This window comes from Sphaeramia orbicularis, chromosome 12 (assembly GCF_902148855.1).
Source record: "Sphaeramia orbicularis chromosome 12, fSphaOr1.1, whole genome shotgun sequence".
NCBI lineage: Eukaryota > Metazoa > Chordata > Actinopteri > Kurtiformes > Apogonidae > Sphaeramia > Sphaeramia orbicularis.
Genome location: NC_043968.1, coordinates 42,365,641 through 42,393,363, shown reverse-complemented (window position 1 = coordinate 42,393,363; position 27,723 = coordinate 42,365,641). Strand labels below are relative to the sequence as shown.

The following is a 27,723-nucleotide window of genomic DNA, read 5'->3' as shown; positions in this document are numbered from 1 at the left end:
GGCTGCAAGAATTTGCTACAGGAGAGATGAGCTGTCAGACTAGCGCACAGCAGTGGGTAGCAAGACTTGCGCTTGTCTTTAACAAGTCACATTCTGGGAAATACTGTGTGTTGGCGAACATTATTCATGTCTGAAAAATCAGACTCTTAGTAAAACAGGTTAACTTCTCAACTGTACTAACTGTGCAGTTGTTTTCTTTGTTGTGTCAGTGTGTATGTGTGTGTGTGAAATCATATGGATCTCTTTTTCTCTTTCGTCTCTCTTCTTTCTCACCACTCTCCTCGTGGCTCCCTACAGGCTGAGCAGGAGAGATCTGACTAAAGTGCTGCCAGTCACAACAGCAGATGCTCATGTTTCCTCTGCTCTCTTGTGCCTCCCCACACATCAGTGAGATGGCAGGTGTGCGTGTGTTTGTGTATGTGTGTGTGTGTGTCCTGTCCTGGAAGGACTAGATGCTCTAATCAGACTGCCAGGAATGTGTGTCAGAAAAGCAACCATGCAAGTTTGCACAGTACATCTCTTCATGCCGCTTACAATGTTCAGAATCAGAGTAGTCGCAGCAGAAGAGCGTAGTTGCCTCTATATTCATGTTTTCAGTAAATGATCCAGCGTTCTTAGATTACGTAAAGGCTGTTTTGGTGCAGCGGTGGGTGAGTTCTCTATGTAGATGTACGGGAGACTGAATCGATCTTCTTCTTTATCAGTATTTTACCCTCTAGAATCTCTCTCTCCATCTTTCGAACACCAATGCACTAGGACTAAGAGATTAAGATATTTCTTCCTCCATTATGACTTAATGAGAGCTGGGATTGATTGCTAAAAAGCCAGCACTCAAACAATTATCTTCTAACAAGTCACTAAGGGAGAATAAAGCAGAGGGAAATTTAACACTATAAATCTACACCACAAAAAAAAAAATCAAGGTGGAGTAATTCTTTGAGAGTTTACACTGAGTCAATAAGTTTGTACTTTATGACTAATGAATATACATAGGAATCATATATTCTAATATAGTTTGTAATACAAAGGTCAAAACCATTACCATTTAAAAAAAAAAAAAAAAAAAAAAAAAAAAAAACAAGCAAAAAAAACACTTAGATAATTATTTATATCTTTATGGGTTTGGCTTGATTTCATATATAAGTAAATTCTAATATTTTTAGTTTCTCTCTATAAGCACATTTTATGCAAGATCTTCAGAACTTAGCTTGAGTCATTCCATTTGGAGCATGATGTAGTGATAATAGCAGGGAATGCAACCTATTTATGTGGACAGAAGACAATCATACACAGTCATTTTGTGGATGTGTATAAACAGGATTTATGTGGATTATGAAGCTATGAAGTTGTCATTTGCAGCTCATTACTGGTCCTAACTGTCTCACTTCTTATTTATACAACTGCCCTTTCGCTGTAGCTTCTGTCTCTAATAGTGTAGCAGTTGTATTAGGGCTAGTTTTAATGCATGAGCCATTAAACTACACCTAGCAGTTTTTTTTTTTTTTAATCAGAATGTACTTGCTGCTAGAGGTTGACTAATTGAGTTTTTTAATTGACCAAACTCATTATTCAGGTTATTCCTACTTAATACTGAAAATTCTGAAATAAAGGTCCTGTCTCACCAGAAATTAGAAGCAACGGGGATAAAACAAAATTGAAAAGTGCCCCTGTTGAGACATTAGAAACAGGCTGATTCATTGTTCTTGTACTTCAAGCTGTGCAACATGAACTGAGCATAGATCATCTTCATTATCTGTTCTGTAACTCAGCAATATGCTCTCATTAGTCATTCTATAGCAGCTTGCTGATATTATAAAATCTTTTGCCAGCTCGTTAGCAACTCCATATTTTTGCCATGCTTATTCTCATTACTTGCCACACTTTCAAGTGATAGGTTGTGTTTTTTCAAGTTAGTGATTTGTTATGTTTTGGTAAGTTGCTGCTGCATCTTAGTGACCCTGACTTGAGTGTGTAGGTGTGTGTGTGTGTGTTTATGGACAAGTGTGTAAAACCATTAAATCTCACACCACTTAAAAGTAACATGAGAAGACAGAATCAACATAAAAGAAGAAATACAAAGTGAGACAAACTGCAACAGATGCCGACCTTTGACTTTTGGCCTCTTAGTCAGTTGCAAAGATCCCTGTAAATGAGTCCCAGTGTGTGACAGCACAGGCAGGTGTGTGTGTGTGTGTGTGTGTGTGTGCATGTGCAGCTGCTAGATATCAGTCATGACAACTGTTGACTGAGATGAGTCAAAGACGTGGTCAGCTGGACTCCTTTAACAGTCCACCTGCAAAGAATCACATTAACTTTAATACATTTGGGGTCAATGGTACAATCATTGTTTTTTATCTGGTACTTATCTATTGTAACTTTATTTATTGAAATGTTTATTCTACATAAATAGGATGTATTGATCTCTGATGATTGAAACTGCTTGTGTTGACAAACTTTCAAACTCTTTGGTCATGGTCTTATGATCTTCCTGATGCAACAAGGAAAAACTTTAACTCATGACATTATTTCTTGGCAATGTGTAAACTCCCAGCAATAAAAAACACCTTTGTTCATAATAATGCCCTGTTAAGTGTCAACAATTTGTCTACACTGGCATCAGTTCTTTTTATTGTATGGACAGCTATCAGAATCAGAATCAGCTTTATTGGTCAAGTATGTGAACACATACAAGGAGTTTAGCCTTGGTTTTTCTTTGCTCACGACGTACAAATTCAACATATACCCAAATACACTTAAACATACACTATATTGCCAAAAGTATTCGCTCACCCATCCAAATAATCAGAATCAGATGTTCCAATCACTTCCATGGCCACAGGTGTATAAAATCAAGCACCTAGGCATGCAGACTGCTTTTACAAACATTTGTGAAAGAATGGGTCGCTCTCAGGAGCTCAGTGAATTCCAGCATGGAACTGTGATAGGATGCCACCTGTGCAACAAATCCAGTCGTGAAATTTCCTCGCTCCTAAATATTCCACAGTCAACTGTCAGCTGTATTATAAGAAAGTGGAAGTGTTTGGGAACGACAGTAACTCAGCCACGAAGTGGTAGGCCTCGTAAACTGACAGAGCGGGGTCAGCGGATGCTGAGGCGCATAGTGCGAAGAGGTCGCCAACTTTCTGCAGAGTCGATCGCTACAGACCTCCAAACTTCATGTGGCCTTCAGATTAGCTCCAGAACAGTGTGCAGAGAGCTTCATGGAATGGGTTTCCATGGCCGAGCAGCTGCATCCAAGCCATACATCACCAAGTGCAATGCAAAGCGCCGGATGCAGTGGTGTAAAGCACGCCGCCACTGGACTCTAGAGCAGTGGAGGTGCCTTCTTTGGAGTGACCAATCGCGCTTCTCCATCTGGCAATCTGATGGATGGGTCTGGGTTTGGCGGTTGCCAGGAGAACGATACTTGTTGGACCGCATTGTGCCAAGTGTAAAGTTTGGTGGAGGGGGGATTATGGTGTGGGGTTGTTTTTCAGGAGCTGGGTTTGGCCCCTTAGTTCCAGTGAAAGGAACCGTGAATGCTTCAGCTGACCAAGACATTTTGGACAATTCCATGCTCCCAACTTTGTGGGAACAGTTTGGAGCTGGCCCCTTCCTCTTCCAGCATGACTGTGCACCAGTGCACAAAGCAAGGTCCATAAAGACATGGATGACAGAGTCTGGTGTGGATGAACTGGACTGGCCTGCACAGAGTCCTGACCTCAACCCCATAGAACACCTTTGGGATGAATTAGAGCGGAGACTGAGAGCCAGGCCTTCTGTCCAACATCAGTGTGTGACCTCACAAATGCGCTTCTGGAAGAATGGTCAAAAATTCCCATGAACACACTCCTAAACCTTTTGGACAGCCTTCCCAGAAGAGTTGAAGCTGTTATAGTTGCAAAGGGTGGACCCACGTCATATTGAACCCCATAGACTAGGAATGGGATGGCACTGAAATTCATATGCGAGTCAAGGCAGGTGAGCAAATACTTTTGGCAATATAGTGTAGACCTAATTTAAACAAACATTCAACTAGAGACAAGGATAACAATGGGTTGAGAATAGTTAAGATAAATATGAATAACTGGCTGGTTATCACAGCCGCATACAAGTAATGCAATGTGGCTTTAAGTTTATGGTGCATCCAGATAGTCTTCATCAGTTGTCTGGTCTGTGTAGACATACTCACTGAAACTGAATGTGTGTTCTGTGTAAGTGAGATGGCTTAAAAGTCAGTGGACTTCAATCTGATGTAAACTGATTTCAAATTGGTTTTGTTTGTGTAGGAGTGTAGGAAATGACTGTTATTAAATTAGATTTTCTTAGAATTTTACGTGCTTAAATATAATTGCTTCTGTTGTTCACCACTTAAGATTTTGCAACCATAGAATTTGACAGTTTGTTTAAGACTGCAACACACTCACATCTTTTGGACTGGTAAGGAGTCAAGGCATGATAACAGTAACTGGCACGGTCAAACTAAATTTGCATGTTCTTCATCATATATGAGTCCTTATTGTCAGTCTGGTTGTTATAGGATTTACCTTGGTTCTCTGCTGATTGGAATGTAATTTCAATGTGGTGTAATTTTTCCCTTATGTGATGCACCAGCAGTAGCACAGTAATAAACACAAGCAAAGATGTTATTTGTGCAAAATGAACTATTGCTTTTATTTACTGCCATAACCACACAGAGACATTAATAGATCCATATCACCTTTGCTCCTTTGCTAGCCACAGGGCACCACTGCTTCTGACAACCACGGCTAAATTCTGACCTCGAATAAGATACAGCTAAAAGGCTGTCAAACGAATTGTGTTTCAGACCACAAGAGTGTCAGCCCCTGGCATACATTTTAGGATGGCGCAGTATGCAGGCATAACAAGTGATCTTAAGCCAGATCTGCAGCAGGGGTTTCATTTTCAAAATGGTACCTCAGTGCATGTATTGAGTCTGCAGTACAAGAGGCCCTCTTCAGAAGAAAGAATGAGAAACAAATGGCAAAAGATGTTTTCCTTTATGGGCTTTTAGTGAAATTAGCTAAATGGTATGAGTTGTAAAATTGTTAGAGAAATGGATAATGAATGATGGTGAGTGAATCCAAAATGTTTTCATGTTTAAGGTTTGACTTTTCACCCAAATGCTGTGATTAATATTACAGGACTGATTCACAATCAGTTTCTGTTCTGCCTCTTTGATTTCTTGTTTAATTTCATGGCAGAATTAATTCAGTACTTCATTGTGTGAAACCCTTCCTCCTCCCATTTTGTAAATTAATCTACTCTTTTTGCCGCTATCAAATCTCTGTTGTTTTTTTTACATTGTGGCTTGGAACCTTTAGTGTCACACCCGTAAGAAGTAACAGCTGGATTTGATATTTCCCAAGGGAAATTAATAGTACAATGTGTTTTTGGATCAGGTACAGATTAAAAGCTGGGCCCATTATAAACCCATTAACCTAGTCATTAGGACTAGATCTGGGAAAAGATGGAATAGGAGGGTGTCTAATTTTAGTGTAACATTGTGTCACACCAAGTCCTATTTCAAGCGTGCAAGCACTGAAAGGAAATTAGGTATTTTCCCTCGAACTCACTGTGTGTTAGCAGCACCCTTTTTGAGTTGTATGTAATGAAACCACATGTACAGTAACTTTGCAATTTCACTGTCCACTCTTTATGGTGGTCAACATTAATATGTTCAGTGATGTCTAATGTGTATGTATCTCCCCGTTCTCTCTCTTTTCTTGCAGAGACTGGCAGCAGAAGCAGAAACTCTTCAAGTGCAGCATTCGTGGATGTACGACACTAATGTGAGTGAGTGGCTGAAGCCTGAGCTGATACGTTCATTAACACTGGCGACATTACATGCAGATCAAGTGGTGCCAGGAACTTCATAAGCCAAACCAAGGGAGAGACATGTTATTTATGATCCAATATGACTGTAATAATTGGATGGGAAATCTCATTACAATGACAATAGAGCTGTAATGACTTTATACAAGATTGAATTTCATTGTTTCATATAATAGTCAAAAACAACAAGAAATGCTATTACAAATGGAAGCGTACAAAGACCCTTACACACACACACACACACACACACACACACACTTGTTACATACATCACAAGAGAAGATCCAAATACAGTGAGTCCATACTGCTATTTTACTCATTCAGTTACTTTGCTTGATTGCCGGTCCAATGATGCCCCATTCACCAATGCCAGTTTCTATAGAAATGACTGTATAATGTAGCTCTTGGCATCTCACTTCTCATGATGCTGTGTTTTAGTCTCAGCCTTTTCATAATAAATGTAAATTCCCTTCCACCACTTTGCAATAACAACAATCTTAGTCTTGGCAGACATTTAATAAATGACAAATGACATGCACGTTCTGTGGTAGAGCATCTAAGGAGAAATTTAGCTTCTCCATTTAGCTGATTAACTTATATTGAAAAAGAAAAACTTCATTGCTGTTTGCCAAGGCTTAATGATTCTCTTCCATTAAAAGTTTTCCATTATTTAACTTCTTGCAGATTGTCATGTGCTGAGAAATAGGAAAGGGAATGCAGGGGTAAACTCTAGGGATGAATTAATTTATCATATAAATAAATTGTTATTCACTGAGTTTGATTTCATTGGTTTGCTCTGCATGGTTAGCTAATGTAATTGGTTTTGGGTAATTTTATGGGGATATCTGTATTACCTAAATGAATTAAATCTCCATAGCACTGTAAATAGGCATAGTAGGCACAGGAGAGTGATATAAGGATTAAATACTTAACATTAATGTTCCTGTCTGTGTCTTAGATTTCCTCCAGATTTATATTCAGCATCAACAGAAATCCATTTCATTCTTTACAGCATTTGTTAAATTTTTTTTTTTTCTTTTCTTATTGGTCATGAGATGGTATAACCTTTATACAGCTGCAGCCAATACTGAAGTAACTGTGGATGGCAGATTTCATAGATTTTTTTAGATTTGTTTAAGTTTCCTTATGTGCTTAAATCCTGACAAATTGCATAAAATAATACAACCACCTGGCACAATATTCTAAATGCACATTTGTATGATAAACAGGAATAAATACTGTATATAAGCATATTGTGTGCATTATTAATCATTGTTAATTTTGACCATTTAAAATGCCAAGAATAGTGTGTGTACCAGGATCTGCATCTGTACTCTGTCACCTCTGTTAACTGGGTCAGTACTACAGTGCTCCTCTCCCTACAGACTTTAAATACGTAAAAGCTGTGACTGCTGCAATCGAGCCAAGCATGTCTAGGGATCGACCGATACGAATTTTTTAGGGCCGATACCTATTTTTTTCATCAGCCTTAGCTGATGACCAATATTAGCTGCTGAATTCTTGGAGCTGATACTACTTTTGCTCCCGCAATTTACATCATAAAAATGACACAACGATAACAAATGTTACGAGTCTCAATTAAAAAAAAAAAAAAAAAAAGGAACATTTTTTGAACTTAAAACAATGTTTAATAAGAAAAGCACTTGGAGAGCGCAGACTTCTGCCAAGACAGATCTGTGCCCCCCCCGATCACCACCAAAATTTAATCATTTCTTCCTTGTGCTACTATCAACATTTTTTCGAAAAATTTCCTGAAAATCCATCCATAACTTTTTGAGTTATCCTGCTAACACACAAACACTCAAACACACAAAGCAAAGCGATCACAATACCTCCCGGAGGAGGCAACAAATAGTAAAAAGAGGTAGAAAGGTGAGGTAGAACAAGTCATGTTGCATACAGTAGCATTAACATCTTAATCTTTGTTTGAACTTCATCAAACATACATTCAAATAAAAATGAAACAAAAAGAATTCATTGCTCTTAATTCTTCAAGTAATTTCTTTGAAAATAAATATTTAAGCATAAATAACATAATTACAGTATTGCACACAGTAGCAACAAGCAAGTGGCATAATATAGTGCACACTGTACCATATTTAATTTTAAAAGTAACCATTTATTCCCACCTCGTCATTTAATACTAAGGCTTAAGTTTTAATGCACTTAACTTACATAATCTCTTATAGTGCAAATGGCTTTCCCAAGATAAGGAAAGTGTAAACAGCAATACAAAACAAAAAACAACTTAAAAAGAATTGTGCGTAATATGTGCATTGCCCCACTTCCAATACCCTTTACTTTCTTTAATTTATTTGATCTGCTCATTTTTCTTAGTAAGGAATTCCTATTAAACTAGAAGCACTCGGAGAGCGCAGACCTCCGCCAAGGCTGATCAGTGGCCCCCCCCGTGGGCCCCCCCACCCCCGATCACCACCAAAATTTAATCATTTCTTCCTTATCCCATTTCCAACAAACCCTGAAAATTTCATCAAAATCTGTCCATAACTTTTTGAGTTATGTTGCACACTAACGGACAGACAAACAAACAAACAAACAAACAAACAGACAAACAAACCCTGGCAAAAACATAACCTCCTTGGCGGAGGTAATCACATGAATAACAAGAATGAGGTGAAAAGTAGCCACTGTAGTTTGTGCGTTTTGAACACCACCGATGAGTGAACAGCCACTGTTCCACAGCAACAACGTTAAATAGTGGTAATGAGAAAGTGACACACAAAGAGAAGCTATTTATTTCACTAATAACACACTTTTCCACTGATAAACAACCCCCCTCAAATTAAAGTTTCTGAAAGTAGGGAAAAGGAAAATGAGCTGCACAACAGCAGGAGGCTTAGAGGAATTAATAAAGTGTCTTAAGTTTCACTTTCACTCTGTACGGTCATATGGTCTGCACATACTCATTGTGAGGTACGTACGGCACAGAACACACACACACGGTCAGCGGCATGTGCCTCCTCACATTCCTGCCAGTGGACACCTGTCTGTAAATCAAAATATATCGGCGAACGCGCCCATGCATCGGCCGTAAAAACCACAAAGATCAGCCCAATATATTGGCCGGCTGATGTATCGGTCTATCATTAAACATGTCTGATCGTAGTAAAATGATGACTTTGCCAATGTTTACACTCCAAATAGAACCAGTACACATCAATTGGATGACATCTACCAAATCAGATGTATGCATTCCGATTTGATGTATTTTTATGTACCAACAGATCTGACAGGCGCTAACAAAAGCAAACACTGAGGATTATGTAAATTGAAATTTTACAGCATTTTTCAGATTTTGTTAGGAAAAGTATGTGTATTTTACTCATATAGAATGGAATGATATATATAGATATATATATATATATATATATATATATATATAATGATCATTTTCCCCACATTTTTAGCAGCTAAAATGTGGGGAAAATGATCATAATTTATCAAGCAGTTGGATCATGTTGTAAATGCCACACTGAGTGAGTCATTAGATTTGTACAGATGTAGATATGGATTGGAACCTGACAGTGATCACTTTGGACATCACACGTTTGTCTGAACTATTTATCAATATGAGATCAATATGTATTGATCTATTATAAATCTATGTGGAAATGAATGCACACACATACAATCTTAGTTTCCATCACTTGTAGCCATGTAAGCCGTCAATGCATTTTTAACCATATCTGTTACATTAGAAACGGTTGGATGGGTGGAAATTGGATAAAATCTTATTCCCAACAATAAAACTGAAGGGGTTGAAATTTTTAAAGGAGCATAAAATGCATTAATATTAGTTTTAACTGTAGTAAACATTTAACTCACATGACGGATCTGCTGACCACTGGAGACTATGCACTGTAACAGCTTATGTGTAAGGATGTGCTTCATGCTGTATAACTTTTAAACTATTTTAAAAATCAGTATCATAAGTTTATCTTGCTTTGTCACATTTTTTCGGTTTGTTTTCTGAAGAAGTATATGAATAAATTTACTATTAATTATTATTTTTACTTCAGCTATGTGTAATGTAGCTCATACCACCACCTTCTGATGACACTACAAAATCTAGTGTATTTGCTCTAAGCCAGCTAACTGGAAATGGCTTAATTCATATTTTCTTCTTTTTGTTTAACTCAAAAGTCCATATAAGATTTGCTTGACAGTTATTTGGAAGTATAGCTTTAGACATTAATTATCTTTAGACTTATACCTACTACTTGTATTCAGTGGTGTAGTGTTCCCTGGAGAAGTGGATATGCTTTCAAATTTTGCCTTTTTTTTAAGTAGTCCAGAAAAAATGCCCTGTTTTAGAAACAGTGACAGACTACTCTATTTAATTTACCCCAAAATCTGTCAGTAGTGTTTGCTCACAATATAAAATTATCATGACTTGATCAGGAGCAATTTGTAGGTATTACTGGTCACACAAGCAGCTGCATGAATGTAAATGTATTCAACATGAGGCAAACACAGGATAATGTTAGCTTTTCATAACGTTAGCCTTTCATAACGTTAGCCTACTCACACAGTTTAACTATTGTTGACAAAATCTCTTCTCCTCTAAATGCGCAGTCATATAGCCAGTAGTTAAACAGGGACTCATTCTGAAACCACCTTAAAACTTACCTCAGAATTATGTATTTCATGAAAATAGATTCTCTCGACGTGTCACTCACTTGAAAGACGTTTATTCTGCCTTTCTCATTTGCATTTCCAATAATCACGCCTCTTTCAACAAGATGTACAGTGACCTGTCAATCAGCTGGGGTGGAACTGGCACCTGAGATGTCCAATCAGGTTCCAGAGGTGGTCAGCGCTAGTTAGCAATATTTTCTTTGGCATGACCCGCCCTACTCTGCCTCTGATTGGCTCATCAGTCCTCATGCCTTAAGTTAACCAATCTGATCAGTGAAGGCAGCGAGTACCAGCTAATAGAGGCAGAGTAGGGCGGGTTATGGCTTCACCATCCTAGGGGAAAAAAATCAGCAATTTGGCTCAGATACTACTGAATGGTGCACATCAGGGGGATTTACAAGTGGGTATATGCAATGCTGATTGAAAAATAAGTAGGTATTTGCCGTATACCCTGGACTACACCACTGCTTGTATCACCATAATGATAACAACAACCCTAACCCTTTTCTAAACCCGTTGAAAAAAATTTCAAAATAAAGTTTTCACCCTACCGTCTAAGAATTGACATCATGGTGTCGTCGAATGGTCCCACACATTTTTGGACTCTACTCTGGGTGTGGGCCCCAGGTTTTGTGATCCCCAAATTATAGAAAACATAACCACACCTACAGATGTTATGGTACAAACTACAGCTATCATGATACATTGACATGATTTATGTCTTTTCACTATCACTTTTTCTGTCTCGTAGACATAGCACATAAAGCAGTGTTACAGTAGGATTGTGTTGGTGTGACCTTAGTGTGGTCATCTCCTTCAAAGGTGTATATTGCATGCTGGATCAGGACCTGACAGAGAGCATCATGGGGCGTTTTCCTCATATAAATTCTTGAATGCATTTGTCATATATTCTATTCACCTACTTTTTGCTCATACACTTGAGCTTCTACTGATACATAGTAATGCACAATCAGTTATAACAGCAAAGGAGACAGCAGATGGTACAGTTTGGCACAGTTTACTCAGCTTAATCACTTGTTGTGAATTAACTGCAGTCTGTTTAAGCTAAGTGTAACAGTAGCAGTGGCAGCAAGGTCTCTTTGAGTTGCTGTCCTGTTGGTTTGCTGCTCCAGAGGTAGTAGGCAGGTGGTGGAGTCAGTGAACCATCGCTGTAGCTCCAGGGCTTCCTTATGTCATCAGCTAGGCTAGCTCGTTAGCGCCCTGCTAGCCTGTGTAGTGACAGGAAGCTCAGCAGTGTGAGAGCAAAACAACACTATTTACCTCACTGATCCTCTGACAAATATAAACATGTCGCTGCAGGGGAAACACTGTACAGCATGACTGAACATACACAAGCATTTCCATTACTGATATATGGAAGCTTTATGTTATTCATGTCTCTGGATTAAGTTTGTAATCATCACTGATTGTCATCATTAGTCTTTCACTGGGGAATTATTTCACGTTTTAATCTTTTCTATGACCAAGATCTATTTAAAATGTTAATCATTTTACATTTTGAATTTTTTTTTCAGGTCAGTGAAATTGCTTACTACAACGCCAAAGATGATGTAAGTAAAACTGAAATTTCAATGTTTGATATTTTCTAATTCAATATTTTTATTTAATTAAAATTGTACATTCACAATTGACCAGTAGGCATCCTGTTCTAGATAGGGTTCCTATATTTTTTGTGATAGTCTGTTAGAAACCATCATATATTTTAGTTGGGCTTCCAATTTTATTTCTGCATTTTATATTAAAAGACACTACTACGTGTGTACGATTGTTGATGTATTCATATGTTTGCATTCTTTTGTTTTTTTTTTTATTACTATTATTATTTACATTTTTTTTTTTTACAAAATCTGTGCAAAGCATATGTAAAGGTCTGTCTGTTTTGGGACCCAAAGCACCCAAACATATACCTGAGATATTGAATGCATCCCCTGGCCTCAGACGTCATCTGTCTAGTCTGATAAACAGGGATCAGCATCGAATTCCTCTTCACTGTCCCAGTGGGAAAGAACTACATACCCACAGCACACTAATGTCACTCTGCATTTAACTGACAGCCCTCTCCTCTATTTTCCGTTTCACTCTAGATGTCAAGGTTTATGTTTCACTGCTTGAAATTTCTGCTCTCAAAATGTATTTGTTCTCTGCCTGTCTGTTAGTAGTGACAGTTGTGTAAATAATCTGACGTCTTGTCATTTGTTGTAATGTAGAAGCGTATGTATATCAGTCTGATATTGTATACATGTACAGATCGTGATTAAAACCTGCCTCACACAATGTTGTTTTTTTTTCTTTGTACAGCTGAATCAAACCAACCAGAATGGGCGCTATATTCCAGATGACTTCCACATAGACCCTGACTTCAAACGACTAGTTTCTTACAATACCACAGCTGTCCACATCCCCACAGACATATATGAAGGCTGTAAGTTAAAAGGCACACATGCACTTCAACACAGTCATACACACGGGTCAGCAACCCCTATCTTGCCTGTCTTTATGTAACCCTGTCATCACTATGTCCAGTATCTACAGTACATTCACATGATGTGGAGCTCAGCCTCCCAGCTCTGTCTGCATGGAAGACAGATCCACCAAGGCCATTCTCGACTATATTTAGCCCAAATGCCAACAAGCCAATGGCCAGCACACTCTAGCCCCCCTCTTTACCCTAGTCACCAGCTGCTACTTTCCCTCCCATTCATCTCTGGCCCCACTGACCTCGCTGGACAGAACTGCATAGAATGTCACTGCCAAAGACAGTAATAGTCTGCTGTCTACTGTGGATGTGCTGTACTCAAGTTAATTCTTCACATAAACATAAATACATTTTCTTACTACTTTGATAGTGACTCCCACAAGAACATATAGTGAAAAACATTTTGTAATGTTGCCTCTGGACACCACCACAGTGGATTTGAAATGAAGTAATAAAGATGTAATTGAAATTCAGTTCAAGTTCAAGGGGTTTAGCAAAAAAACTGCATTGACCATTTAGAAATCACAACTTACAAAGATATAATTACAGAATGTGTGTGATTGTCCAAATATTGATGGAATTGCTGCTATGGAAACGATAGAGGATGCTGCTATGTTGTTTCTGTGATGAGCTACAAAGCTGTTCTCATTTCTGAATTTGTCACCTCATTGACTCCTTGATGTTCGATCTTGAAAGATGTCTCATTTACTGTAAAAAAAAAAAAAAAAAAAAATCTGTCCACACCACTTTCATTTTACAAAATATCTCTGTCCTCATGGCAACAACCTGTTGTTCTTTTCAAAGTTAATAATATGAACACTATGAATTATACTGGACGCAACTATACAGAGGCTTTAATCTGCCATGAAAGTGAGTTCATTTAAGTTAAGTCAAGTTAAAAAGTTAAATTACCTAAGGTGTTGGTTAGGGTTATAAAAAAATATTCTTTAGATTTTGTGGATTTGGCCATAACGCCTGTGTGGTTCATCTAAAAATATCCATGCTGACATTGATCTGCTGCAGGACATACACTAATTTATACATCTAGTTCTAATGGACATGTGCAAAGCGGGGGTCCAACAGCATCGTTTTCCAAACTCTCCATTCGTCCACACAGATACACACAAACCAAACTGTTTAAAAATCTTGACATTGGAAAATATTTTTGAAAATCTCAGTTTTTGCAACCTTAAATGCTGTTTAGAGGTGCAAATGTAAAAAAAGATATCCATTGTAATGTGGGCGGAGAATCAACTCATGAAAATACCACCAAAGACCCAGTATTAAGGACTGAGGAGGCTGGCTGGAGTAGCTATGACCACAAGATTGCAGATGTCTTCTCGTGATCTGTAAAAGAGGCATGGCCTGGATTATGCAAATCCCAACAGGAACAGGACTTTAATAATGAAAATTTCCCTCAATCTTAAGTTGTGTAGTTTTTTAGAATTATCAAATGCACAAATTTATGTTAAATAAAACATTCCCTTCATCAACCACTGACATGTTTACACCACACTGTGAACTGAATTGAAAGTTAATCATAAGTTTATGTCTGTCAGAGATCATAAAATACAGTGGTATAGATGTAGCTCATTCTCACGTCATATTTAACTAACTTCCATTTAAAGTGATGGCTCTGAGGAGAGGAAGTCATAATTTATTAAATTCCAGTTTCCTCTGCTCCTCTCTCGTCAGGTCCTCAACTTGACTTAGGTCTTCACAGTAGTGATGGGTCAATGCAGCTGTCAATCATCTGTATTTTTGTCTGTGTAGGTTCTCATTTGCCCAGGTCATTATTCTTCTTGGTTGTTACTAATAGAAGAACTACCAGGAAGAAAAAAACAATTTGTATTTTTTCTCCCTCCCTCTGAAAAGACCTGTGATAGGTCAACGTCTGCCATGACTGGTTGTTTTTTCTACATCCTCTAAACAGAGCCAAGCAGAGGTGCAGAAATATAGTTTTCTGTTAGACCACTTGAAATATAACATGAATATGATGAAAGGTTATTTTGGAATTTGAAACAAAAATATTGCCCACCATAGCTTTAAATGTGATGTTTTAATACCACAACTTATTATCATTGGTTGTATGTGAAAGGCTGCCACATAGCGTATGAAACAATTCCTGAAAGAGATAGTTGCTAAACCAGAGAGAAGTTTTGTACATCTGCACATATTAGGCCCACTTAAAGCCTTGAATTGTGCCTTAAGTACACTTTGGCTAAATTTAAAGAGTTCTCATAAAGAAACCTGAATAACTATTTACAGCAAGCTGTTTTGTTTTAGGGGATTGTTTAATTTTTTCTTTGCATGCTGTCCTTCCTTCCCCTTATTCACCTGCCAACCATTTATATGAATAAACTTCTTCTGCATCACACTGATCCAAAGTTAATCTCATACAGGGCTCTAATTTCACAGGGATAAATGTCCCTCCCTATGTCCTGGACATAAAGCAGAAAAGTACACTGGAAAGGCCAGCAGTCAGACTACACTGGGTAACAGTAATTAGATCTGGTACAATAAAGGATGCTGTGTACAAAAAAGGACTAGGCTTAAAATCCTTTTAGACAGTATGAGTTTTATGCATTTTATCCATGACCTTCCAGTGTAAAATGTTAAGTGGCATTACCATAAACTGAATTTTATCATCACAGTGATGAATTTGTTGTGTATCTATCTATCTCTGGAGTCGGCAGATTCTTGAATTGAATTAATACCAACACAAATTTAAATGCAATATCATTGTTTATTTTGACTCTGATGCCTGTTAAACAAGTTTTTCTTGGCACAGTCTAATACAATGGCGTAAGGATGGAAGCTCAAATACAGGAAGAGCACTGCATACATTTGCATTGACGCACTTGACATACCTTCTGGATTATCACTCTGTTATTCAAGCACAAAGGAGAGAGAAGACTATGGAGCAGACATTTCCCAGGACAAACATGTTACATACACTATATACCATGTCCTTGTAGACAAACATTCATTCACATGGACAAAAACTGTATGACAATAGGACACTGTGAAATGAACAGAAAAACATTTGAGAACACTTGTGATGAAAGAAAAACTTAAATATTTAGTTACAGTTGATGTAAATTCACTGGAGTGATTTTAATGAAGTATAATTATATTCAAAGGGATACAATGACAGGAATTTTAGAAACATTTAGAAAAGTGAGTATAGCAGCAATGCATGGTTTACATTAGCCTCTTAAAACTACACCTTCAACAAAAAACACTTGAAATATTTCATATAACTGTCAGGAGGCATTAAAATAACTGAATTAATTCTCTGTAGTGCACACTATGAACTCATGCCGTCCTTGGCATTGATTGAGCGTTCAATTTCAATTTCTCTAACACTCATCACAGTGGGTCTGCTAAATGCACTGGTCACATGGTTTCTGTGCACTTATAGAGCAAGTCACTCCACATAAGTTGGACTATGAATGTGCAGAATGACAGACATGGCTCTGAGGGGTTTGACTGTGCAGACTTTTTTGTCATTGCCAAATGCACTCAGTTATTTTTACAAGCAGCAGTTATAATGATGAAAGAGTGGAAGAGGGGCTGAGGTGTTGGAGTAGGGGTTGTTCCCAGTATGATTCATTAATCTGTTATTTGTTCGGTTTCTGTAACTATATATGGCTTTGGTCTGGTTCTTTCTTGTGGAATTCTTTGTGTCACTCTGACACAGTTTGTTACATTTGTTGTGGCTGTGGTCAGCAAAAACACATGCTGTACCCACAAGTATGTAGCCATCCAGTTCTCACTGAAATGAGTTGGAATGGTCAAGAAAAACAGTTACAATATATAATGTCACAATGTTTGTTCTAGAAGGCTGTGCTCTTGCAAGTGTAACTCAATAATGTACAGCATTTCAGGTGTAATTAGGGGATGGTCAGTAACGGACACATGGTCTGCTTTCCCCATGGAGTAAATGGCTGCATGGGGTATTCCATGCTAGATTCAAAGATCATCAGTCTTTATTACCTCCGCTAAGGAGGTTATGTTTTTGCCAGCGTTGGTTTGTCTGTCTGTCTGTCTGTCCGTGTGCAAGATAACTCAAAAAGTTATGGATGGATTTGGATGAAAACTTCAGGAAATGTTGATACTGGCACAAGGAACAAATGATTAAATTTTGGTGGTGATCTGGGGGGGGGGACGACACACACACTGATCTGCCTTGGTGGAGGTCCGCGCTCTCCGAGTGCTTTTCGAGTTACCTCCGCCAAGGAGGTTATGTTTTTGTCGGCGCTGGTTTGTCTGTCTGTTTGTGTGCAAGATAACTCAAAAAGTTAAGGACAGATTTGGATGAAAATCTCAGGAAATGTTGATACTGGCACAAGTAACAAATGATTAAATTTTGGGGGTGATCGGGGGTGGGGGGGCACGGGGGCCCACTGATCTGCCTTGGCGGAGGTTTGCGTTGTCTTTTCTAGAAAAGCACTCGTAGAGCGCAGACCTCCACCAAGGCAGATCAGTGCCCCAGATTTGGATGAAAATTTCAGGAAATGTTGATACTGGCGCAAGGAACAAATGATTAAATTTTGGTGGTGATTAAGGGTGGGAGGGCCACGGGGGCCCACTGATTTGCCTTGGTGGAGGTTTGCGTTGTCTTTTCTAGAAAAGCACTCGTAGAGCGCAGACCTCCGCCAAGGCAGATCAGTGGGCCCCCGTGGCCCTCCCACCCTTAATCACCACCAAAATGTAATCATTTGTTCCTTTCGCCAGTATCAACATTTCCTGAAATTTTCATCCAAATCTGGGGCACTGATCTGCCTTGGTGGAGGTCTGCGCTCTACGAGTGCTTTTCTAGTTATTTCAGTGCTGTGAGGTAAATTTCACTCATGTTCTGTAGAAAATTGCACTTCAAACCTTGGACGCACTTTCAAATGAGTTGTCATTACATATTGATATTATTCTTATTTCTGTAAATTTAATGCCATCATTCCTGACCTCAAACTATGCATTATACTAGTACAAAGGCCTGAAGATAGTCCTCTCAGAAAACTGGCATTTTCATGTCATTTTTACACCTTCACTGTTTTGAAGAGGAGGCAGAAATGTTGATGTGAAAGATTCTTAAGCCTGGGTAAATCTGATGTTCAGTAAGGTAAAAACAGTTTTGTTTTGTGACTGAAATAAACTTTTAAATCTGTTCTCTTCTATGAGAGTCACGTTTATGAGGTATCTGCTTTATTTCTTGGGTAAGGGGCAGTGGGTGTGGTCTGGGTGGGGTCTGGGTGGAGCCCTACGTATTGCAGCAGCCTTGCCTTGCTGGTGATGGTGATGGTGTTTACCCTGTTTCCTACTCCATCTCCTTCTCTCTCTCCAAGGACTGGCTGCTACATTGATGGCACTCCGGCTGGCCTGTCAGAGTTGCCATAGCAATGTGTATCTGAGTGTGTATGTGTGTGTGCAGAAGGAGACACACAATTAGACACCACGCCCTGGTGTTCTATCTTCTTGTGTGGAGGGAGGACTGGTAACTTGATTAGGGGACTTTGTCTAGACAAGGCTGGCGTCCTTGTGGCTTTTACTGATGTTCAAGGAGAGCTGTGTCATCCACCTCTTCTTTAATTGCAGCAGACTTTATCACAACACGATGCCATTGTCCCCTTCACTTGCATTTTTCCTTCCCTTTGTATCTGTCTTTTCTTTTTTTTGCAGTTCCACTTTTTCATCTCACCTTCAATCCCTCCATCATCCCTTTCCTTTACTTTATTAAGCGTATTAATAGTAGGGTGTGTGGAGACAAATGTGGTACTGTCTTTCTCCCCCGCATTAGTCCTGCTGATTGTCCTGCTATCCTCCCTGCTCATCCAGTGTGGGTGGTCAGACTGGGATTTATTATGTGTGTGCGTGCATGCTCATAAGAGATGATTCAGAGTTTGTCTGTGTGTGTGAATGTGTTTTAGACAGAAAGGAAGAAACACTTTGGGTGTGAGAGTTGGCGTGTGTGTGTGTGTGTGTGTGTGTGTGTGTCACATCACATGCACCTACTGTATTGAATATGGATTTCATGGCAGTGTATGCGTGTCTTCTCGCTCATTAGGCAGATTGGCGTGGATGCAATGAGAGGAGATGAGAGGAGAGCGTGGCGGCCTTGGCAGAAGATCCGAGGCTTGTCTGATGCCCGTTTGCATCAACGCTGTGTGGCACCTGTCAGCATGATGCATGCACACTCCATGATGTGCTGAGATACTGTGACACCTTGTGTGAGTGTGTTTGTGTTGAAGTCACGGTCCCTGTGGCAAAGCTTTCAGCGTATAAATTGATTTTTTTTTTCCTTTTTGGACTCTTGTGCCACTTGATACGTGTCCTCATTCATTTGCAGCGCTGGCTGCCAAAGTCTGAGGTATCTTCATCTCCTTTTCTCTCCTTCCAAATCCCTACTTCTTCGTGCTATCCTCCTCTCCCCCCTCTTAGTGTCTGTGTGTCTGCGACCTGTGTCCTTGCGACAAGTTGGATGCCTTCCCAGGATGTTCTAATCAGCTGATTGGGATTCACATTAGGATTCCCATCCATGCCAGCAGCTTCCCCGTCTGAGAGCCTTCAATAAAAATGAAGTTTCTTTCTTTCCATAAAACTTAGCATCTGAAAGAACAATAAAACTTTTAATCTCCATCATCTAGATGAGGTCATCTCTTACGTGTGTTTTGTAAGTAATTAATTTATTTTAAGAAAAACAACAACACACAAGCCCCTGTAAGGCCTCACTTTCACAATCTTTGTCACTTTTCTCAGGCTTGACAATTATGGTCAGCATGGTGTGTGGGGAGGGTCTAAACCCTTATCAGATGAACCAGGTTATAGCTGCATTTAGTATTTTTAGTATTATGCTTTCATGCTTTTGTGAAGGTTCAGCCAGTATCACAGTTGTTAGGCTTGTTACAAAAACTAAATGTTATATTCCTGATGTTGGGTCCTGTTGGACACATTCTCCTACAGGGTTTGGAGTTAATTGTACTGGTGTTACTTCAAATCACTCTCTTAAAATATTAAAATATATTTGAAGACCCTGGTGCTAAAAGTACTGAAGTCAGAAAAAAAAGTCATATTTATAGGGTGGGCTTAGCTAAACAAATACAACATGTTTATATGCTCAACTTGAATTGTCCAAAAATGTGACTTAAGTACTTTTAGCACCAAGGTCTTCATTTGTTTTTAGGACCTGGTCATATTAAGGCTAATTGTTGTACTTTTCTTAAATGATTTAGTTTAATATGACCATGTCATGACAAAAGATGTTTTAGTAGGAGTTTCAAATTTTTTTTAATGTCTGCAAAGGGAGAGCAAACTGTAAAACATTACGGCTTGCTTTAAGTGGTTTTGTTTTACAAACCAGACACAACACATTAGTTTTCCTTCATAAGTATTTAAAGGGTACCTGTAGTGAATTTTCATTGCTGGCTGTCTCACAAGATCATGTATCATGCTAGTGGTTCCGTAAGGTAACTTGCGTCATAGCCCCTTGACAAGTATGTGTTAGTACTAAGCCGCTCTGTCAGTCAGGTATGGTCAGTGACATGTTGCCTCCTTCACAGGCTGTTTCAGCACTGATAGTGACCTTGAAGTATTGTCCGATTACTTGGGCTGAGATGAACTGGTCACTGGCTGGTGTGCAGCAGAAACCGGGCGAAGATGACACATTGTTGGCCAGTGCTGGGCTGCGGAAACAACAATCGCGAATGCCTACTTTCCACTCATTGACTACTACTTGTTTACTAGTACTCAGTCACCTGGAAACAATGATGGCTGCTCCCCATGGGATTTCCCCAATCGCATAATTTACGAATTAAAAAGGTCCTGTGTGGTGCATTTTTGGTGATTTTTTTTTTTTTTTTTTTTACTGAATTTGTGTCTCCCTTGCTTATCATAAGTGATGCACAAAGCACAGTTAAAGCTCTAAACATGACCAGCATTTAAAGAAAACCACTTTTTTCATGGGAGTTTGTGTAAGATGTTTCAGTTTTAGTGGAAGTCGTTCCTGTGTAGAACATGTAAAAAGGTCACGCTCAGGTTACAAGTATGATCAGCTATTGGGCCTTGTATGATTTCTGGTTCTTGCAAACATGTCCAAACACATCCAAAAAAAAAACTTCCATTAAAAAAAAACAACAACTTCCAAATGCACAGTTAGTTTCAGCCACCAGTTCAGAGATGACAGGGAACTCCACAGGGCACTGCTTGGCATGGCACAGTCCAATTTTTTTCCCCTCTTCTCCACCTCCTTCACCCACCATCTTGCTTACCAGTCTCTGTCAGAGTCCTGTGTGATGTGTTTTTGTAAGCATCTACAAGCTTCACAGGGAATATTAAGCATCATGTCTTTTTTTCTGTTTGTATTTTACTCTCATGCATTTACTTTTAAGTTGTCAGTCTTGTTGTCTTATGTGTTTGAAAGTATATTTGACACAGAAACCTTAGGGTTTTGACCTGCCTTTTACTCACCACTGTCTATCGATCAGTTCTGGGCCTAAATTGGTCATATAGAACCCCCATCTCACTCCAAACTGGTAATTCACTAGTTTTGGGGGACTTTACTGTTTACGTGACTCATTCACCAACTAAAGTATCCCTTCAGGCCAAATGGTTGTTAACCCTTAGGAGTCCACGGTCATGGCCCTGTGACTGAATCACATGACAATTTTAACACATCGTAGCGTCAGAAGTCAGTCATGTACACCAGTGTGGACAATTGCATTTGAAAGTGCAGACTTCCAACAATCTCCCACTTTTTATTTGATGTTGATAGAGCAAATACAACCAGAGATATGATGGATTGAACCCAGAGCAAACAAATGTGAGTTAAAGTATGAAAATTAGGTGGGCGGGCTTTGTATTTCTGACCATATCTTCGTCATTTTTTGTGCTTTTTCAAAATGGAAAAAACTGGCCGAATCTTCAGATTCTAACCCACAGACTGCATTAGCATTACAGGTAATGGTGAGAATGACCTCCACCTAAACCGGATGTGGAAACTAGGAGGACTAGGGGGTGAGAAACCTGGAGAAAACACCTATGTGCTTTTATGTCAAATATTTGACTATAGTTTTAATTTTTTACAATTTTGATTTCATATACCTAATATTTAGAATCAATATTCACTTTTAAAGTCTTTGAAAAGGTTCGTTAAGCATCTTTGTGTTATTTATGCAATAAATTATATACATTTTTTAAATCAGATTTTATATTTTTTGTGTTTTTTGGCCTTTTGTGTTGATATAGTAGGTTAAAGTGAAAAAATAATAGGCTGATGAGATAGACAAAGTTGTGCTGGAAAAAAAAAGATACCAAACATAGGTATAGTAAACATTTCTTTATATAGTATATAAAGGCAAAATCTAAAATACTCAAAAACGGCCAAAATAGGCTCAGACCCCTAAGGGTTAATGGCACAATTGCAATGGATCAAGCACAAAAAAATAAAACATACAAAATTACAGTTCATAAATCCTGATACTAATTGTTAAGTGGCTGCTAAACATTTAATTATGTGTTAGAAGAAAGATAAACTCTTCTGTGGCATGACTGTAGAGCTTGCATCACTACCTCTCATTTCTTGCTCTCTTCATGGTGACCTCCAGCCAGCAACAGACAGATGGATTTGTTTACACTGAGACTGTAATTTGTTCCAGTATTTGAGATTAGAGGACACTACCTTGCCAAGCCTGTCATATTATTGAAAAGCACTCATCAGTGGTGTCTAAACCGTCCATTTGGAGGGGGGTGTTCAATTGTGTGACGTGAGTCTGCAGTGAGGATACACATCTGAGAGGATGTAATGGGTTTGTCAATTTTACACAAAGGATTGACATAAAAACACACACATCAGCTCAGTAACTAAGCACACACTATCAGCCGCAGTCATTTATTTTGTCTCTCCTCTTCATGTTGTCTGAAATGTCTTCATACGCACATAAATCACCTAATGGGCTGGTCGCTTTATTGACTTCCTGCATTGGCAAGTGTGGGGTAAATGAAATCCTGAAAGCACTCCTTCTTCTCTATTCATTGGAGACGCAAGCAAGGCTAAAATATCAACAATTCCTGTATGAGGGCTTGTTACCCTGTGACTTCTTGTTACTGATGTCACTGAAACCAGCAGGACTAATCCATTAAGGACCATCCTCAGGGAGCAAAGAGATCAGGCCTGAGCAAATTGTCACCACTTATCATTGAGACACGCTGTGCTCGACAATACCGGAGGGATCCATTTAAAACCTGGCCTAAACTCTCCTTTTATCCTACAAAGCATGGAAATATATTCTGGAAAATGAGGGGGGTCATGAAAGCCACAGAAGAAATGAAGTGAGATGTGAAAGGATCAGGCAGAAAAAAGGGTATTTTCATGAAGAGTTTATGGCTGAGTTTTGCTTATTTAATTCGTTCAAGGTACATTGAATTTTTCTTCGGTAAAAGTTGGATTCTGTAAGAAAGGTTAGAAAATATTTACACTGTAGACTGTTTTTACTGGCATTGTCCAAGCCAGTTTCCAAAAAGTTGCTGCATCAAAGGTGCAATATTTCATTCTTAAAATTATACATTTTCTGAGATTTAACATGTGATGTGTATGTAAGATTTGCATATATTTCATTCTGGTTTTAATTGTATTTTACACAGTACCTCTTTTTTTTTAATTAGGTGGTACATGACACAAAACATAAAGTGTATTACCTTTACCTTTACATTCCTATAAAACTTCACCTCTTACCACGGATGTAGAGTTGAAGTTTTATGCAGTTGCCGTTTATTTAAAGGAGTGATATTTTGCTATTTTAAATGGAATTTTGCATTTTTCAACATTTCCCTGTGGTCTACATAAACTGTAAATGCTATGCTTGGGTCTGAATTCTTCATTAATTCAACTCCAAAGGTTCATCTTCAACCCTATTTCTGAGTAATGACACCAGAAAGGTAGTTTTGAGCGCTGGCCCTTTAAATGCAAATGAGCCACTTCATGCCCCACCCCCTCAAGGTTGTTGGCTGTGCTGCTCTGTCCAGTTCAATCACCAACTGAACATTTTAGGTAATCAGCTCAAAGTTTGGATATATTTTCAGTTTTTACTACAACCGCTGCTGCTGACAAACAGTTATGTCGTACTCGGAGAAATGTTCGTCGGAAGTCTTGACCTTATTTGTGCAAATGGTGTGACGTAACAGGTTATAGACTTAACAAATTAAGAAGGAATTTAAATGGGTTGTAGAAATTGACTCGATTTTTGCCGGAATGAATATAGAGATAGCTTTACAGCACCTGGAGGGTTCAAATTCAAACTTCATGAACTATTAGGGTCATTCAACTCCACAGGTCCATCTTCAACCCTATTTCTAAGGTCATTTTGAGCGCTGGCCCTTTAAATACAAATGAACCACTTCACTCCCCGCCCCTTCCAGGTTGTTGGCTGTGCTTTCTGTCCTGTTCAGCCACTTGCACTTCAAAAATCAAAGTCTTACCGTGTATGTTTCTCATTTCTAGTCAAAATATCTCATCACACTTAAAATAAGACAAAATCACCTAAAAACTAACTTTTCAGTGAGATATAAGAACTTGTATTTAGACAATAGATCTTAAAAATCTTATTTCAAGAAATCTTACCAAGATAATTTTCACTTATTCCGTTGGCAGATTTTTTTGCTTAACTCAGTATTTTTTTTGCTTAATTCAAGCAAAAAAAAAAAAACAAAATTGCCAGTGGAACAAGTGAAGATACACTTGGGAAGATTTAGATTTTTGCAGTGTGGGTTTGTTAATACAAACAACTGAACATTTTAGGTAATCGGCTCAAAGTTTGGACAGATTTTCAGTATGGACTACAACCAATGCTGCTGACAAACAATTACGGTGTATTCGGAGAAATGTTCGTCGGAAGTCTTGACCTTATTTGTGCAAATGTTGTGACGTTTGCCGGAAATAATATAAAGATAGTTTTGCAGCACTTGGAGGGTTCAGATTCAAACTTTATGAACTATTAGGGTCCAAATACACAAATAAATGTACTAAAGACTAATATAAGTTGGTTTAGCAAAATATGACCCCTTTAAAGTTCAGATAAGTGATAAGTTTGTAATTTAAAAAGCTTATATTTTAAATAATTTAAAAAAAAATTGTAATTTATATTTTGTTTCCAGGCAAATGTCTCTGAGGATTTAAACTCATCTATGTTTTATTGACTCTAACTACCATAACTACACACAAAAAAACCTCACATAACTAAAAATGGAATACAATATTTTTACATCCTCATGAAATGATTGTGACAATGTGATTTATTTTTGACAGATAAAGAGTAAATGGGACTGAGTGTATAATCATTACATCAGGTCAAAGGTGATTACTGATGTGTATAAACAGGAATAAAAAGAAGAATGTGTCTGAAACAAAAAATCCAACTTTCAAAGGTGTACATGACAACAAGGAACAGGTGCAACATGTGCTTTTGACATAGTACAGCTTCATGCTATCAGTCACGTATCATCCTGCTTCAGTCCTGCATCATCCTACTGTCTCTCCCAATGCCCTGATGTTTCATTCTTTTATTTTTGTTTCTTTAATCAAGTTGCTCTCACAAAAGCACACACACACACTGATGGGGGGAATGTAAAAGCACACACACATTCAAATATGAGTCATGCACAACATCAGTCTGACATGCAGCCTACTCTCTCAGGCAGAGTGCTGCCTTTTTGGATCGAACTAGATTGGTGGGGCATTAAGCCAGTAAGAGCTCCAGCAGACAAACAGGTAAACAAAATGTTTACTGTATGTCTGCCCCCTGAGTACCCAGACAATGATTTTGTCTTATTCCAGAAATATCAAATTGAATCATTTTGTTTTTACCATCCTCTATCTTTTCTGCTTTGCTCACTTTCTGCTGCTGTAAACTTTAGTGTGCCCTGTAAAGGAGAAAGTTCTCATCATACCAAATCGACATCAGTTTCAATATCTGTGATAGGGGTTGCTCACCGTCAGTGTTTGCAGCCTGATATAACCAGTTCTTTTTGTGTGTATGTTCAAGAGTGTCTATGTAATGTTCACAGTTTTTTATTTACCGTTGCTGTGATTTTTTTATGATTTTGTATTTCTTTACAAATGTATGTATTTGTTACAGCCACCATCATTTTGAATGAGTTAAACTGGACAACAGGGTTGGACGCAGTTTTCCGGAAAAACAAAGAGGAAGATCCCACTCTCCTTTGGCAGGTGTTTGGCTCTGCAACTGGACTGACTCGGTACTTTCCAGGTGAGCATCACAACTGCCAGTGGGATTTCCTCCGACAACCTGCTGACCTTCCTGCAGTCGTTGATAGTGACAAAATAAAGGAGCATTTCATCACGTAGATACATACATGCTGGGTGCAATCTGTCAAAAATACAGAGGGGGGGATGTTTTGTTTTTTTAACCCTTTCATGCATAAATTGTGAGAACCTTAGTCAAGATTTTTTTCTTCAGTGTTTTTATTCCTCCTTAGGCATGAAAAAAACAATGCGATCAAGTTTTTTTTTTTTCTATGGAGTTACAAAACTATCCATACATTTAATTTTTGAAGTAAAGAAATGTGTTTAAAACCCAATATCAGAAAGTAATATGAAAACAATGAAATAAAAACATTTTTAATGCTGCTAATCTGATGTCTTCTCACATTTTAACATATTCTAATGCTAGTAATTACTCACTTCATGGAGATAATATGCAAAAAAACCTTCTTGTCTAACAAATAACAATTGATTTACACTTAAACATGTTAGTGCAGATCAGGTTTATCAAGAACAGCAAAGTTACAGTAATGGTATGAATGTCAGTGTATGGGATGGTGCATAAGTGTCCACTGTGTTGGCTGATATGGAACTAAAACATCAAAACCCATGAATATACAAGAGAACAGCTGGAGAATAACTGTCCACTGTTGTGACCTATGCATGAAAGGGTTAATCATGAAAAAACAAGTAATCAACAGGCCTAATTCTTTTTTAAGATAACGGTAAGCGCTATTACATGTCGAACAGTGGACCATTCATCCATTCAGAGACAGAGGTGGACGTTGCGGTACTTACGGAACCCCCCACACACACACACACACACACTTTTATATATTATTCCCCCCAACCATTTCAGTCATCTCCCCCCAGCCCCCCTGTCTTACAATTTATTGATCCCCTTGCCTTACAAGCGGCCTATGGTCTGCGTGTACTTGTTGTGAGGTTACGGCATGGACTGCACCCCCCCCACACTCCCGTCTGTGAATCCTCTGAATTCAGGTCTGCAGGCGCGCCTGACTGATATATACAGAAAGAGATAGATAAGGTGTACAAAGTATTTATGTGCATGGGGACGTTCGTGAATCCAAGACTGATGACGGTTCGGTTCAGGTGAAAGTTAGTGCCAGTAATGTAGGCTATAGGTGACGGGGTTTTCCCCTGCCGAGGATGAAATTCATTCAGCAGAAGTAGGGATGTAAAACCAGAGGGAGGGGTTGATCCCCCCTATCCCCCCCAACTAGTTGCACCCTGCATACATGTATGTTGTTGCTGGCTCATATTATTATGGTTTTTTGTGATTTTCATAAAAGAGTAAAAATGTTTTTTTCTTTGTTTTTTTGTTTTGTTTTACAAGACACAGACTACATTTTGGCATGAGCATTCAGACAATCATAATATTGATCATATGATCTGTGGT

At 38.5% G+C, this 27,723-nt stretch overlaps 1 protein-coding gene across 5 annotated transcripts in view; it reads left to right on the top strand.

Moving 5' to 3' along the window:
- The window catches only part of LOC115429850 (voltage-dependent calcium channel subunit alpha-2/delta-1-like), a 105,761-nt gene that overhangs the window by 42,457 nt on the left and 35,581 nt on the right, over window positions 1-27,723 (top strand). For all 5 annotated transcript variants that reach the window (XM_030149629.1, XM_030149630.1, XM_030149628.1 and 2 more), the window contains exons 4-7: window positions 5,754-5,813; window positions 12,072-12,107; window positions 12,856-12,979; window positions 26,158-26,289. In XM_030149629.1, coding sequence (XP_030005489.1) covers window positions 5,754-5,813; window positions 12,072-12,107; window positions 12,856-12,979; window positions 26,158-26,289 — 352 coding nt within the window. The remainder of the gene's footprint in view (window positions 1-5,753; window positions 5,814-12,071; window positions 12,108-12,855; window positions 12,980-26,157; window positions 26,290-27,723) is intronic.